This window comes from Hylobates moloch, unplaced genomic scaffold (assembly GCF_009828535.3).
Source record: "Hylobates moloch isolate HMO894 unplaced genomic scaffold, HMol_V3 SCAFFOLD_12, whole genome shotgun sequence".
Classification (NCBI taxonomy): Eukaryota; Metazoa; Chordata; class Mammalia; order Primates; family Hylobatidae; genus Hylobates; species Hylobates moloch.
The window spans coordinates 44406924-44422078 of NW_026652287.1; the positions used below are offsets into that span (position 1 = coordinate 44406924).

A 15155-nucleotide genomic window follows, 5' to 3' on the forward strand; every position below is an offset into this window, starting at 1 on the left:
GGAAGTGGCACTGGCAGTTTCCTGATGGTTGGGGAACCATCTGCGGGGTGGGGCCCGAGAGTGCTACCCTCCATTTTGAGGGGGAGCAGAAGCCAGGGGCCAGGCTTAGGGTTGGTCATTGGAGTTGGAGATGCCCTGTGTGTGGGGACTGGAGGAGGCAGTGGGGGGCTGTGGGAGGAGGCTGGAATCCCTGCGTCCCCCCCACCCATATGTCCATATGTCCTGGTCCTCCACAGATACATCTACCGCCTCTGCCCTTTCAAGCTTGTCTCGCAGAAACCCAAACTCGGGGGCTCTCCCACCAGCCTTGGGTGAGTGGCTTGGGCTGGCCCCTTCCCTCTGCCTCCTCCTGGTGCCCCGACACCGGCCCAGCACTCAGCACCCTGTGTCTCTCGCAGCACCTGGGGCTCATGGGCTGGCCCCGACCATGACAAGTTCAGTGCCATGAAGTATGAGCAAGGCACGGGCTGCTGGCAGGGCCCCAATCGCTCCACCACCGTGAGTGCCTGCAAGGCGGGGGAGCCGGGGCGGGGAGACCCAGGCCTGGCCCAGCCGAACCCTCTCGAGCACCTGTCTGCCCATCCCCAGGTGCGCCTCCTGTGCGGGAAAGAGACCATGGTGACCAGCACCACAGAGCCCAGTCGCTGCGAGTACCTCATGGAGCTGATGACGCCGGCCGCCTGCCCGGAGCCCCCGCCTGAAGCACCCACCGAAGACGACCATGATGAGCTCTAGCTGGATGGGCACAGAGGTGGGTGGGGAGGTAGAGTCTCCACCTGCCCCAGCAAGGGGAGGCAGCGGGCCCTGAGGAGGATGGACCCACATGGCCACTCTATCAACCTGGGTCCCCGTGTTCCCTTCCTTTTTTTTTTTGTTTGTTTGTTTTTTTCTTTTTTTTGAGGTGGAGTCTCACTCTTTGGCCCAGGCTGGAGTGCAGTGGTGTGACCTCAGCTGTCTGCAACCTCCACCTCCCGGGTTCAAACGATTCTCCTATCTCAGCCTCCCAAGTGGCTGGGATTACAGGTGTGCACCACCATGCCTGGCTAATTTTTGTATTTTCAATAGAGATGGGGTTTCACCGTGTTGGCCTGGATGGTCTCGAACTCCTAACCTCAGATGATCCACCTGCCTCGGCCTCCCAAAGTGCTGGGATTACAGGCATAAGCCACCACACCTGGCCATCTCCTGCCTTTTTTTTTTTGGATGGAGTTTCACTCTTGTTGCCGAGGCTGGAATGCGGAGTGCAGTGGTGCGATCTCGGCTCACTGCAACCTCCACCTCCTGGGTGCAAGCAATTCTCCCGCCTCAGCCTCCTGAGTAGCTGGGACTACAGGCGCTGCCACCATGCCTGGCTAATTTTTTTGTATTTTTAGTAAAGATGGGGTTTCACTGTGTTAGCCAGGTGGTCTCGATCTCCTGACCTCGTGATCTGCCCTCCTCAGCCTCCCAAAGTGCTGGGATTATAGGCATGAGCTACTGTGTCTGGACATCCCCTGCTTTTTAAAAAAAGGTTTTTTTTACTTTTGAAAATAAATAGGCCAGGTGTGGTGGCTCACATCTGTAATCCCAGCACTTTGGGAGGCTGAAGTGGGCGGATCACTTGAGGTCAGGAGGTTGAGACCAGCCTGACCAACATGGTGAAACCCCATCTCTACTAAAAATACAAAAAAATTAGCAGGGTGTGGTGGTAGGTGCCTGTAGTTCCAGCTGCGTGAGGCTGAAGCATAAGAATCACTTGAACCCGGGAGGTGGAGGTTGGAGGGAGCCAAGATGGTGCCACTGCACTCTCCAGCCTGGGCTACAGAGCAAGACTCTCAAAAAAAAAAAAAAAAGAGAAAATAGACAAGGTCTCCGGGCTGGTCAACTCCTGGCCTTAAATGATCCTCCCACCTCAGCCTCCCAAGCAGCCGGGACTACAGGCAAACATCACCATGTCCAGCTGTCCCCAGCTTTCTAATCTGGTCTTTCTCTTGCCCCAGAACCTCAAGAAGGCATGAAGCCAGCCCCTGCAGTGCCGTCCACCTGCCCCTCTGGGCCTGCCTGTGGCTCTGTTGCCCTCCTCTGTGGCGGCAGGACCTTTGTGGGGCTTCGTGCCCTGCTCTGGGGCCCAGGTGGGGCTGGTCCACATTCCCAGGCCCCAGCAGCCTCCAAAGATGGGTAAAGGAGCTTGCCCTCCCTGGGCCCCCCACCTTGGTGACTCGCCCCACCACCCCTAGCCCCGTCCCTGCCACCCCTCCTAGTGGGGAGTAGTGAATGACTTGACCTGTGACCTTAATACAATAAATGTGATCCCCCAACCAAACTTGCCTGTGTCTGCCTCACTTTGCTGGGGTGTGGACCGGGGTGTGGGCAGGGGTTGAGCACAGGGGACTCGCCTGTCTGCAGATCCCGCCCGGGCCTCCCCCACCATCTGGGGATCATTCCTGAAGATACCAGATGGATGAACCCTGGACCACTTCCATCTGAGCATCCATCCGGGCCCGTGTCCCACCCTCCCTGGGTCTCATCTGTGCTCTGTGGAGGCCAAGGGTTCCCTCCCAGGGCCAAAGCCCCTGCTGCAGACAGACCCAGGCCCAGAGAAGGACGAGGCCTGGGTGCCGCTACACAGGATGCGCCTGCATGCTCCCCGCGCAGCTGTGCAGAGATGACCCAAGGCCTTAAGATTCTGAACTTTTATTTTCTGGCATGAAAAGTACAAATAATTAAACAATTCCATGTAAAAGTCTGTTACCGCGGCCAGGCCTGTGATCCCGGTAATAAATAGTCTAAACGCAACGCGAAGTGTTCTTGTTGGGTTTTTTTTTTTTTTTGTCTTTTGTTTTGTCTTTTTTTTTTTTTTTTTTTTTTTTTTACAGTTTTTTATCACCTCCAACATGGACTCTGTCGTGATTTGAAACCTTCCGAATAAATAACAGGATGAAGGGAGGGGTGGAGGGGCTGAGCCCCCTCCCCCCTGGCCTGGCCCCTGCCCCCCAGGAACGTGGAAGACCCTAGTCCCCCTCCCCTGGGAGCCCTGGCCTGGCCCCCTGTGGGGAGGGGCTGGCCTCCAAGGAGGGGGCCTGGCTGGGCTGAGTTTTGGGTTTTAGAAAAAGTCCCCTCCCAGTCTTGGGGGCGGCAGGGGCCTAGGCCTCGGTTGGGGGGTGTGGGGAGGTGCCCCCTCTCTGGAGCCTGGCCCCCCCAGGGTGGGGGACAAACCCAGCCCTTATTGCTCGGACGCCCTGCTGCAAGCTTCCCACGCGGATGTGCGTGTTCCCGAATGCAGAGGGCGGAGGGGAGAGAGCCCCAAGAGACAGCAGGGGAGAGGGGTCCCTGCCCTGCTGCAGGGGAGAGGGGAGAGGGCAGGGAGGACTTAAAACCACAAGAATAAATAGGTTCGTGTATCAAGAACAAGCTAGGGATTTCACCAGCTAAATAGGACTGAAAAATTCTCAAGACAAGAGCAAAAAGAATCCCACTGATGACCTGGACGTCGCTGGCCGTGGGGACTGCCCCGCAGAGCACACACCCCCGCGTGCCACTCGGCTACCATTACTGTTATTAATAATTATTATTACTTTAATGATTCCACTTCCCCTTTTATAAATAAATTAGGCATAACCATGTCTCGGCAAAACTTAAAGAAACAAAGAGAACATTTGTCGTTCCTTTAACTTGCAAACTGGATGAAGTAACAGAAATATACACGGATGTCCTTACAGGGCAACGAGGAGAATAAATAGTTAACATAGCAATAAGTTAAAACTACAAGAAGCTAAATTCAGCAAAAAAGTACAAGAAAGTTAACTGGTGCCAGTTTATGTCTTTTTTTTTTTTCCTTTTTTTTTAAAATCTCTTCTGTGTGTTTTCTTTTTTTGTTGCTTTTTTTTTCCTCTTCTGTTTGTGTTTTTTTGTCGCTTTTTTGATTTTTTTTCTTTTTTGTTCCTTGCAGCAGAAGCTCCACAGACGTTTAATAACAACACCAGGAGGGGTGGGGGAGAGAGAGCTGGACAGTCAGATGGGGGCGCCATAGCCAGACACCAAACGTGGGGACACTGGGGGAAGGCAACTTAACTATAGCTGAAGTCGGGGTTTTGCAATTCTCAGTTCCGATGGGGCCGCTGAGTGGGGTGGGGAGCGGCGCGAGGGCTCCCAGGGGCTCCGGCCTGTGGCTTCTGTTGGAATTTTTTTTTTTTTAAAGAAAGAAAACTAGGGCGATGTAATGTCCAGACAGAAGCCGGGGGCCGGGGCTCGAGATCGGGGGCTGTGTCCACTGCAATCTGGAAAGACGAAAAACCCAACAAACCGAAAGGGGGTAGGTAGGTGACAAGTGGACGGGAAAGGAGTGTGGGGCTGGGCCCTTGGGCCCATTCACCCCACCCTGGGCCTGTCGGGGAGTGCCGGGGTCTTGCTGCTGGGGAGGCCCAGTTCTGGTGGGGGAGGCTCAGGGCTGGGCCTCTCCCTCAGCTGCGTGGGCCAAGGCCTCGGCCCAGGGGGAGGCTGAGCCCCGGGGACAGGGGTGTCCTTTGGCCTCAAGTGTTGTGGGGGGGGGGGGGGCTGCCTCCAGCCCACCGTGACGCCAAGGTGGAACGAGGTATCGTGTGTCTCAATGCATGTGCGCTGCGTGTGCACGCCTGTGTTCGTGGGCGCCAAGGAGACCACTGGGGGTCCAGGAGAGATCTCTGCAGAGAACCTGGGGGCCAGGGCGAGGGGGCCAAGAGGGTGAGGGAGCGTCTGGGGCGGGGTCTGAGGTGGGACCTCCTGCCTGGGCCTATGGGATGCTATGGGCATATGTCTGCGTGTTCCTGGGTGGTGTTTGTGTTTCTCTGTGACCTAGTGTCCAAATTTGATGTCCAAATATCTATCGCTACATTCACGTGTGCACGTGGACAGGTGGATGGATTCGTGTGCCCACATCTGTGGTCTGTGTCCACATGGACGTAGCCCTAACTTCTGTCTCTTTCTGTCTATCCCTGTCCATGTGTCTGAGTTTGGCCAACCAGTCCCTTAACGTGTCTGGGGCATGTCGCTGTGTCCGTCTGCGTCTGTCCGTGTGTCCCCGTGGTGTGAGTGTCTGCGTGGTTGTTTCTCTGTGTGGCCCCGTGGGCTGCCAGCCCCTAAGCCCTGCTCCCTGGGCCCCCCCACCCCCGCCCCAGTTGGTAAACATAACCTGCCAAAATATTTTCTTTTTTTTTTTGTCTTTTTTTGTGTTTTTTTTCAAGTTCAAGAATCCCCAGTAAAAATTCTCCACGAGGTCTTTTTCCCTTTTTACAAAAATAGAGTTTTTCTTCCCCTCCCACCCCCCCTTTTTTTTTCATTTTGTTTCTGCTTCCAGCCCCACTGCCTGCTCCCCGCATTCCACCAGGGGGCGCTGGGCCGGGGGTGCCCACACCCCTCCTCACGGTTCGCTTTTTTGGGGATTTTTAAACCTGTTCCTCCTACCCCAGGCCCCACCTAGGTGCTGGGGAGGCCTGGGCAAGGGGGTCTGGGAGGGCACCCCCTGGAGCCCCCCAAGCCATCCCATCGGGGGCGGCCGAGGGTGGGGGTGGGGGCACATCTCTGCATTCTTTTTAGCCGAAAAAAGAAACAAACCTTCACCATAAACCAAACCAACACGAGAGAGTGAACAGCCCAGCCTGGGGTGGGGGCAGGAGGATGGGGCGGGGGATCCCCGGGCACCCCCCATTCCCTGCGGACCCTCCCACCCCGGAGTGCTCACCCTGTGGCTTCCGCAGGGACGTGGGGCCCTCGCGTCGTCCGTGGGGCTGCCTGTGCTGTCTCTCTTGGGCCCCTTCTCTCTCTCTCTCTCTCTCTCTCTCTCTTTCTCTCTCTCTCTCTGCTGCCCGGGGAGGGGGTGGGAGGGCAGGCAGGGTGGGCTCACGCCTTGTGCTGTTTGCTGGTCTTGAAGGAGACCTGCAGCACGCGCTCGCCCAGGCGATAGCCGTTCAGGCTGGCGATGGCCATGGCCGCCTCGTCATAGTTGGTCATGGTCACGAAGCCGAAACCCTTGCACTTGTTGGTGGTGAAATCACGGATGACCTTGACGTTGGTGACTGCCCCAAAAGGCCCGAACAGCTGCCATAGCACGCTCTCGTCTGCCTCCGGTGACAGGTTGTACACGAAGATGCACCAGCCGGCGCCCGCCGCGCCCCCCGACAGGCCCACGCCTGCCAGGCCGCTCATACCGTCGATGGCGATGGGCGAGAACCTGGCGATGAGCGACAGGGGACTACTTTGGGGGTCACGCGGGCTCTGCCCTGACCCCCCGCATGCTTCCGACCCCATTGTGACCCCTCACACCTTTATGACCCCTGACTGTGCCATGACCTTGGAATGGTGTGACCCCCTGCAATGCAATTTTTTTTTTTTTTTTTTTTTTTTTAGAGACAGGGTCTTGCTCTGTCACCGAGGCTGGAGTGCAGTGGTACAATCATGGCTCACTGTAGCTTTGACCTCCTGGGCTCAAGCAATCCTCCCGCCTCAGCCTCCTGAGTTGCTGGGACTGTAGGCAGGCACCCTCACACCCAGCTAATTTTCTTTACGATTTGTAGAGACACAGTCTCACTATGTTGCTTAGGCTGGTCTCGAACTCTCAGGCTCAAGCAATCCTCCTGCCTTGGCCTCCCGAGTAGCTGGGACTACAGGTGCACCACCATGCCCCACTAATTTTTTTTTTTTTTTTTTCTGAGACGGAGTCTTGCTTTGTCACCCAGGCTGGAGTGCAGTGGGATGATCTCAGCTCACTGCAACCTCTGCCTCCTAGGTTCAGGCGCTTGTCCTGCCTCAGCCTCCCGAGTAGCACCCGCCACCACGCCCAGCTAATTTTGTATTTTTAATAGAGACGGGGTTTCTCCATGTTGATCAGGCTGGTTTCGAACTACCGACCTCAGGTGATCCGCCTGCCTCGACCTCCCAAAGTGCTGGGATTACAGGCATGAGCCACCGTGCCCAGCCATGCCCCGCTGATTTTTAAAATGTTTTGTAGAGGTGGGGTCTCGCTGCATTGGCCTGGCTGGTCTCGAACTCCTGGGCTCAAGCAATCCTACAGCCTTGGAGTTCCAAAGTGCTGAGATTACAGGTGTGAGCCACTGCACCCGGCTTTCCTTTTCAAATCATATATTTATTATCATCAACTCTATCTTCCCTGCAAGAGTTTGTTCCAGCCCCTGAACAACACCTAGTAAGCACTTGGGAGGTGTCTGTTGAATGAATTAATGAAAGGACAGAATTGACTCCATTCACATTCCTCACTGGCAATCTGGCCCTCGGATTAAACCCCTCAACTGGGAGGGGAGGACCCAAGGGCCTGAACCATTCAATCCCGACCATGAGGAACAAACTACTCGCTCCTTCTGGCCCTCTTTGCACAGGCTGTTCCCACTGCTAGGAACTCCCTTTCCACTCTGCCTTTGTGTGGATGTTGCCTAAGATGGGAGCAGGGGGTCTCTGCTGCTGAGTCTCCATCACCCCTTCTTTTTTTTTTTTTTTTTTTTTGAGATGGAGTCTCGCTCTGTCGCCCAGGCTGCAGGCTGGAGTGCAGTGGCATGATCTCTGCTCACTGCAACCTCCGCCTCCCGGGTTCAAGCAGTTCTCTGCCTCAGCCTCCCGAGTAGCTGGGATTACAGGTGCCTGCCACCATGCCCAGCTAAATTTTTGTATTTTTAGTAGAGACAGGGTTTCACCATCTTGGCCAGGCTGGTCTTGAACTCCTGACCTCGTGATCTGCCCCCCTCGGCTTCCCAAAGTTCTGGGATTACAGGCATGAGCCACCGCTCCCAGCCACATTTTTTAATTTTTGGAGACAAGGTCTCGCTCTGTCACCCAGGCTGGAGTGCAGTGGCACCATCACAGTTCACTGCAGCCTCCAACTCCTAGGCTCAAGCAATCCTCCCGCCTCAGCATCCTGAGTAGCCTGAACCACAGGCATGCACCACCATATCAGGCTAATCCTTAAAAAAAAATTGTAGAGAAGGATCTCACTATGTTGCCCAGGCTGATCTCGAACTCCTGGCCTCAAGTGCTCCTTGCCCCTCAGCCTCCCGAAACACTGGGAGCACAGGCGAGAACCACCACGTCTGGCTTTGATGTCACATCTCTCAATGACCATGCTACTCCAAGACCCAGGCAAAAAAGACTAAGCCTGCAGCCCTGGGGGTGAGCTGAAGAGGGGTGCATCAGGGGCATGGATGATGAGGGGTGGGGACAGTGGGGCGGGGGCACTGTTACCTCTTGACGCCGTAGGCCATGTTGAGCAAATTGTCCAGCCTGTGGAGGCAGAGGTGGTGGTCAGAGGTGGCTTCCAGTCATGCCCCCCTGCTGTGACACCGTCGGCCTGCCCTCCCCACCCCCACCCAATAGGCCTGCAGCAGAGCCCTGCCCCCGCCTGCCCGCTGCCCGCCCGCCCGGCTAGACACTGCCTGGCACGGAACCGTGGTCACTCAGGCACCGCCTCTCGCCTGCCCCGCCACTGTCCAGCCTGCACTGGCCTCCTCATCCATCCTCCCCCTCCTGGCCAGCGGGTCCCCTCTGGGCCCAGGCGCTGGGATCCCTGGGGAAAGAACTCCTAACAAAGGCGACAGTAACTACCACAGCCAACATTCTCGCAGCACTTGAGGGGGTGGGTAACTTGCCCCGGCCACCCAGGGGCCCACAAGGGGCTTCCATGGTCTCCCCTTGGAGTAGCTACGAGCTTGGACTCCAGGTCCTGGGTTCGAGTCTCTGCTCTGTTTGGGCTGGGCAAACCCCAACACCTCTCTGTGCCTCAGGGTCCCCGTCCATAAAACAGGGACAACACAAGCTCTGTTCTCATCGTGTTGCAGAAGAATAAGGGTGTCTAGCACAGAGCAAAGACTCATGAAATATTTGGTGTTATTACAGATGGGGAAACTGAGGCACAGAGCGATATAGCCACGTGCCCGAAAGAGAAAGGGGCCACCAGAGCTGGAACGCAGTCAGATGGCGCCAAAATCTTTAACACCAAGAATGCCAATCGTCGTGGCCAGCACACATTGAGGGCCTGCTGTATACAAGTGGCTGGCCTTGGCACCTGACAGATAGGCTCCTTGGCTCCCGTGTGTGCGCACCCTCCCGGCATCCCTCCCCGTCGGCAGGAATGGGGTTCAGGGAGGGTTGCAAGCTTGGAGACACCCGGCCTGGGGCCATCTGCGTGGGTGGCAGGGGGCTCACCGGAAACGCTGTGTCTGATGGTGTAGGGGGCCTGCGTAGCGCCGGGCGGATGACTGGTAGAGGTGGGTGAGCAGGGCCTGCCCCGTCTTCTGACTCGGGTTGTTCGCAAACTTGACTGTGATGGGCTCAGCTGCGCCCAGCGGCTTCTGCCCATTCAGTCCTTTGATAGCCTCCTCGGCCTCAATCCTCTTGTCGAAGCGGATGAATCCCACACCCCGAGAGACACCTGCCAGGGGGCGGGGATGTCCATCACGAAGACCCTGTCCCCTCCTGTGTAACCCCACTTCTCCCTTCCCTGCTTCATGCCCTGGCATCTTGGTCGGTTTCTCCACGTTGGTCCCACCTGACTGACTTTGCCCAGCGCCCCCGCCAGGTGCACCCTCCTTGACTGCCTAACCTGTGACCTGGTCCACCAGGATGCGGGACGTGATGATGCGGCCGTACTGGGAGAAGAGCTGCTCCATCTCTTTCTGGCTCATGGTCTTGGGGAGCCCGCTGACGTACAGGTTAGCATCCCGGATGGATGCTGAACTGGGTCTGGCATAGGACACCTGGGTGAGGGGGTCAGACGGACAGGGGTGAGGCAGAGACCCATTTCACAGATGGAGAGAGTGAGACCATGTCTAAACCATCACAGAGTTGGCAGAAGTGACTCATCCGTCACTCAATAAGTATCTCTAGAGTTGTCACCGTGGGTGGGGCTGAGTCGGATATGGGAGAGGGGACATGGCAGTGGCTGTAACAACTTGGCACTGCTTGTATAGAGTAATGGGGACCTGCCACCTAGGGAGGACATGTCTCCCTGGGGTGACATGTGACCCCAAAGGGATCCTTGAATACCCAGCTCACATCACTATCACATGCTTGACACTCCATCAACAAACATTGACTTTTCTTTTTTTTTTTAAAGACAGGCTCTCACTTTTTTACCTAGGCTGGAATACAGTGGTGTGATCTCAGCTCACTACAGCCTCGACCTCTTGGGCTCAAGCAATCCTCCCGCCTAAGCCCCGCAAGTAGCTGAGACTACAGGCGCCCACCACCACGCCTGGCCAGCATTTTTTTTTCTTTTGAGACGGAGTGTCGCTCTGTCACCAGGATGGAGTGCAATGGTGTGATCTCTGCTCACTGCAACCTCCCCTTTCCGGGTTCAAGCAATTCTCCTGCCTCAGCCTCCTGACTAGCTGGGACTACAGGCATGCCACCACCACGCCTAGCTAATTTTTTTTTTTTTTTTTGGTATTTTTAGTAGAGACTGGGTTTCACCATGTTGGCCAGGATGGTCTTGACCTGTTGACCTTGTGATCCGCTCACCTTGGCCTCCCAAAGTGCTGGGATTACAGGCGTGAGCCACTGCACCTGGCTTAATTTTTGTAATTTTAGCAGAGACAGGGTTTCATCATGTTGGTCAGGCTGGTCTTGAACTCCTGACCTCATGATCCGCCCACCTCGGACTCCCAAAGTGCTGGGATTACAGGTGTGAGCCACCTCCCCCAGCCTCAGCTAATCTTTAATTTTTTTTTTTTTTTTTTGTAGAAACAGGATCTCACTGTGTTACCCAGGCTAGTCTTGAACTTCTGGCCTTAAGCAATTCTCCCATCTCAGCCTCCCAAAATGCTGGGATTATAGGTGTGAGCCACCATGCCTGGCCTATTTTTATTTTATTGAAAGATGGTGTCTTGCTGTGTTGCCCAGGCTAGAATGCAGTTATTATTCACAGGTGCAGTCATACTGCACTGCAGCCTCCAACTCCTGGATTCAAGCCATCCTCCCACCTCAGCCTCCCAAGTAGCTGGGACTACAGGCATGCCCCACCACACCCAGCCACTCTTCCCACTCCTATGGAGAGTGGACCTAAGACACTGGCCCCTTCTCTTCCCAGCTACACTGGGTCCCCCAGGGACACTCAGGTCTTTAGTCATCAGCTCCCAAATGTCCCCAGTCTGCACCCCTGGTGGCACCTGCGTCCAGGTGCCCCACATGGGGGTGTCAAGGGCACTTCGTACACAGCATGGGTGCCTCCAGCTCCCACCCACCTCCAATCTGCCCCAACTCACTAATGGCAACTCTGTCCTCCTAAGTGCTCATGTCCCCAGGTTCAGGTTGTTCTCGACACCTGTTCTTCACATGCACATCCAACCCACTGTAAATCCTGTAGGCTCCACCTTCCTCCTTATCCAGAATCCACATACTTCACCCCACTGCCACTGTCCCACCCTGGCCCAGCCTTCACTACTGATCACGTGGACCAGTGTAGCAGCCTCCACCCTGGCCCCCCTGCTCCCATCCCCCACTGTCTGTTCCCCCTACAGCAGCCAGAGGGCGCCTGTGAACACCTGAGACAGGTCACATCCCCCCTCTGCTCAGAACCCTCTATGGCTCCCACCTTCCTCAGCAGAAAAGCCAAAGTTCTTTCCTTGGACCGTAAAACCCTGCACATTCTTCCCCATCCCATCCTTGGGATAATGAGATGCCCTCATCTCTCCCTACTTTCTGCCCCAATTACTGTGTTCCAGCAACTTGAACTTCCCCCATTTTTCCCAAACACATCAGGCATGTCTCAGCCTCAGGGCCCTGGCATTGCCTGTTCTCTCTGCCTGGAACGCTCTTCCTCCTCTTCTTTCTTTGGGTCTCAGTTGAAACATCCTCCCTGTCCTCTCTCATCTAAATTTGTCCTCCCCCCGCCACCCCTATTACTCTTTCTCAAAGCACTTCTCCCAACTAGGAATTAGACACATTTTAGCACTGTTATCTGAATCACATTATTAATTATCGTCCAGCCCAACAATGAAACTCTCTGCAAGTGTTTAAAAAAATGGTGGGTCAGGTGCAGTGGCTCATGCCTGTAATCCCAGTGCTCTGGAAGTTCAAGGCGGGAGGATCAAGGGAGCCCAGGAGTTTGAGACCAGCCTGGACAATATAGCAAGACCCCGCCCCACCCCTGTCCCCCACTGCCACAACCTCTACAAAAAAAAAAAAATTAGCTGGGTGTGATGGTGCACACCTGTGGTCCCAGCTACTCGGGAGGCTGAGGCTGGAGGATCACTTGAACCCAGAAGTTAAAGGCTGCAGTGAGCTATGATCACACCACTGCACTCCAGCCTGGGCTACAGAGCAAGACCCTGTCTCTGAAAAAAAAAAGAGAAAAAGATGGACATGTATATTTATTTCCCAGAAATGGTGGTGAGTGGTGAGTATTGTAAAATGGGTGACAGAAAAGTCTATTTACAAAGCAGGGAATATTGTGTGACCTTGTTTCATTGTGTGTTTATCAATGTCCTGGAAGCATGGTCGGGAAGTCCACCTCTCAAATGCTCAGTGGGTGACCTGTCGCCAGGGACTGGGGAAGAGGCTGGTGCGTGGTCATGAGCAATTCTCCCCCTTATGTCTGCCATATCTATTTTTCCTTCCTCCCTCCCTCCCTCCCTCCCTCCCTCCCTTCCTTCCTTCCTTCCTTCCTTCCTTCCTTCCTTCCTTCCTTCCTCCCTCCCTCTCTTTCCTCCCTCCCTCCCTCTCTCTTTCCTCCCTCCCTCCCTCCTTTCCTTCCTTCCTTTTCTCTTTCTTTTTCTTCTTAAGTGAGGTTTTTGTTTGTTGGTTTGTTTTGAGATGGGGTCTCGCTGTGGTGCCCAGGCTGGAGTACAGTGATGCAATCATGGTTCACCGCAGCCTTGACCTCCCGGGCTCCAGCAATCCTCCCACCTTGGCCTCCCACAGTGCTGGGACTACAGGTGTGAGCCTTCGTGCCCAGCCTCTATTTTCTATTTCTTCTAATTAACCTCTTGATAGATAGGGGTCAGTGTCTTCTGGCTTTTGTTTGGGACAGTGAGTTGAGACAGTGAGTTGTGAGAGTGTATGCCTCTATTAGAAATAACTAATTAAAGCTGGGCACAGTGGCTCATGTCTGTAATCCCAGCATTTTGCGAGGCTGATGCAGGCGGATCACGAGGTCAGGAGATCAGCCCATCCTAGCTAACACGGTGAAACCCTGTCTCTACTAAAAATACAAAAAATTAGCCAGGCGTGGTGGCGGGCGCCTGTAGTGCCAGCTACTCAGGAGGTTGAGGCAGGAGAATGGTGTAAACCCAGGAGGCGGAGCTTGCAGTGAGCCGAGATCGCGCCACTGCACTCCAGCCTGGGCAACAGAGCAAGACTCCATCTCAAAAAAAAAAAAAAGAAAAGAAATAACTAATTTAAAAATGAACAAAATAGATAAAGCAGTTTGAGAGTGAATGAGGGGGCAGGGTCTGATTAACGCAATTTTGTGCACCTGGGGTTCTCCAGAAAAAAAAGACAATCACATCAGCCACTGTCATGTCCATAATAGTGATTTTTAAAATCACAGCCATGCCAGGCACGGTGGCTCACGTCTGTAACCCCAGCACTTTGGGAGGCCGAGGCAGGCGGATCATTTGAGATCAGGAGTTGGAGACCACTCTGGCCAACATGGTGAAACCCTGTCTCTACTAAAAATGCAAAAATTAGCCAGGCATGGTGGTGCACACCTGTAATCCCAGCTACTTAGGAGGCTGAGGCAGGAGAATCACTTGAACCTGAGAGGCGGAATTGCAGGGAGCCAAGATCGCTCCACTGTACTCCAGCCTGGGTAACAGAGCAAGATTCCATTTCAAAAAAATAAATAAGTTAATTAAGAAATAAATCATGTCCATGCCGGGCACAGTGGCTCAAGCCTGTAATCCCAGCACTTTGGGAGGCTGAGGCGGGTGGATGATCTGAGGTCAGGAGTTCAAGACCAGCCTGACCAACATGCTGAAACCCCGTCTCTACTAAAAAAAATACAAAGATTAGCTGTGCGTGGTGGCTGGCACCTGTAGTTCCAGCTACACGGGAGGCTGAGGCAGGAGAATTGTTTGAACCTGGGAGGCGGAGGTTGCAGTGAGCCGAGATCGCACCACTGCACTCCAGCCTGGGTGACAGAGCGAGACTCTGTCTCAAAAAAAAAAGGAAAGAAATCATGTCAATGTATTTGACGGTTTTCTTTTCTTTTTTTCTCTCCCATGGGGCTAGGAGCTGTGAGGGTACTTGCTGATGAATCAGATTTCGGTTGAGGGATTAGATTTCGGGGTAAAATCCTGGGTGGGTATTGGAGGTCCAGCACCGTCTGAGACACAAAGGAGGTTTTCACAGACCTTTCCCATCCCTCCATGACATGGGTTTCCCAAGGGCAAGGATGGACCAAACTCCACCCACACCCTACCCTGGGATGGGGCCTGGCCTGCAGCAGGCAGCTGGAGATATTTTGGGCAGCTGCCAGAGCGCCCAGTCCAGACTGACCGCGCAACACCATCACACAGGCAAAAACACCCAGGGGCAGACAGAAGGCCATGCAGTGCCACCCCGCTGCACAGCCTCAGAGATAAAACCAGCCAGAGGGTGACACAGGCCACTGTCACATTCTCAGCAACGTTCAGGAGGGAGTCTCAGAGAATTACAGTGAAGGTCGTAGAACCACATACCCGTCACACCGCAGCACAAGCACACGATGTCACACTCAATCCCGCAGAGCAGGGCACAGGTAGACACACCCACACAACATTGCTGTGACACACAAACATCCTGCCAGAGCCAAACGCATCACTGAGGCCCCACCAGGTCACAGCCGGAGTCACAGTGTCACATGCACCTGTCAAATAATAAGCACCTCATCCTAGGCCAGGTGCGGTGGCTCATGCCTGTAATCCCAGCACTTTGGAAGTCTGAGGTGGGTGGATCACGAGGTCAGGAGTTCAAGACCATCCTGACCAACATGGAGAAACCTCGTCTTTACTAAAAATACAAAATTAGCCAGGTGTGGTGGTGGGTGCCTGTAATGCCAGCTACTCAGGAGGCTGAGGCAGGAGAATTGCTTGAGCCTGGGAGGTGGAGGTTACAGTGAGCCGAGATCGTGCCATTGCAATCCAGCCTGGGCGAGAGAGGGAAACTGTCTCAAAAACAAATAAAAACAAACAAACAAACAAACAAAAAACAAAAAAAAA

General features: G+C 54.5%; 2 protein-coding genes and 1 pseudogene across 7 annotated transcripts in view; 1 reads left to right on the top strand and 2 right to left on the bottom strand.

Annotated features, from left to right (window-relative positions):
• The window catches only part of PRKCSH (protein kinase C substrate 80K-H), a 15784-nt gene extending 13009 nt beyond the window's left edge, over positions 1-2775 (top strand). For 3 of the 4 annotated variants that reach the window (XM_032169746.2, XM_032169747.2, XM_032169748.2), the window contains 4 exons: positions 237-311; positions 399-498; positions 589-751; positions 1980-2775. In XM_032169746.2, the coding sequence (XP_032025637.1) occupies positions 237-311; positions 399-498; positions 589-735 (322 nt within the window). In that variant the 3' untranslated portion in view covers positions 736-751; positions 1980-2775. Of the gene's footprint in view, positions 1-236; positions 312-398; positions 499-588; positions 752-925; positions 1024-1979 lie in introns of all 4 variants that reach the window. The other variant, XR_009208850.1, reaches the window with a different exon arrangement.
• Positions 2776-3841: 1066 nt separating this feature from the next.
• Positions 3842-4893, bottom strand: LOC116478485 (basic proline-rich protein-like; annotated as a pseudogene).
• A 264-nt stretch (positions 4894-5157) lies between these two features.
• ELAVL3 (ELAV like RNA binding protein 3) overlaps positions 5158-15155 on the bottom strand; it is a 27237-nt gene continuing 17239 nt past the window's right edge. For 2 of the 3 annotated variants that reach the window (XM_032169749.2, XM_032169750.2), the window contains exons 4-7: positions 9560-9713; positions 9163-9388; positions 8203-8241; positions 5158-6205 (exon numbers count right to left, since the gene is read on the bottom strand). In XM_032169749.2, the coding sequence (XP_032025640.1) occupies positions 5854-6205; positions 8203-8241; positions 9163-9388; positions 9560-9713 (771 nt within the window). In that variant the 3' untranslated portion in view covers positions 5158-5853. The remainder of the gene's footprint in view (positions 6206-8202; positions 8242-9162; positions 9389-9559; positions 9714-15155) is intronic. The other variant, XM_032169751.2, reaches the window with a different exon arrangement.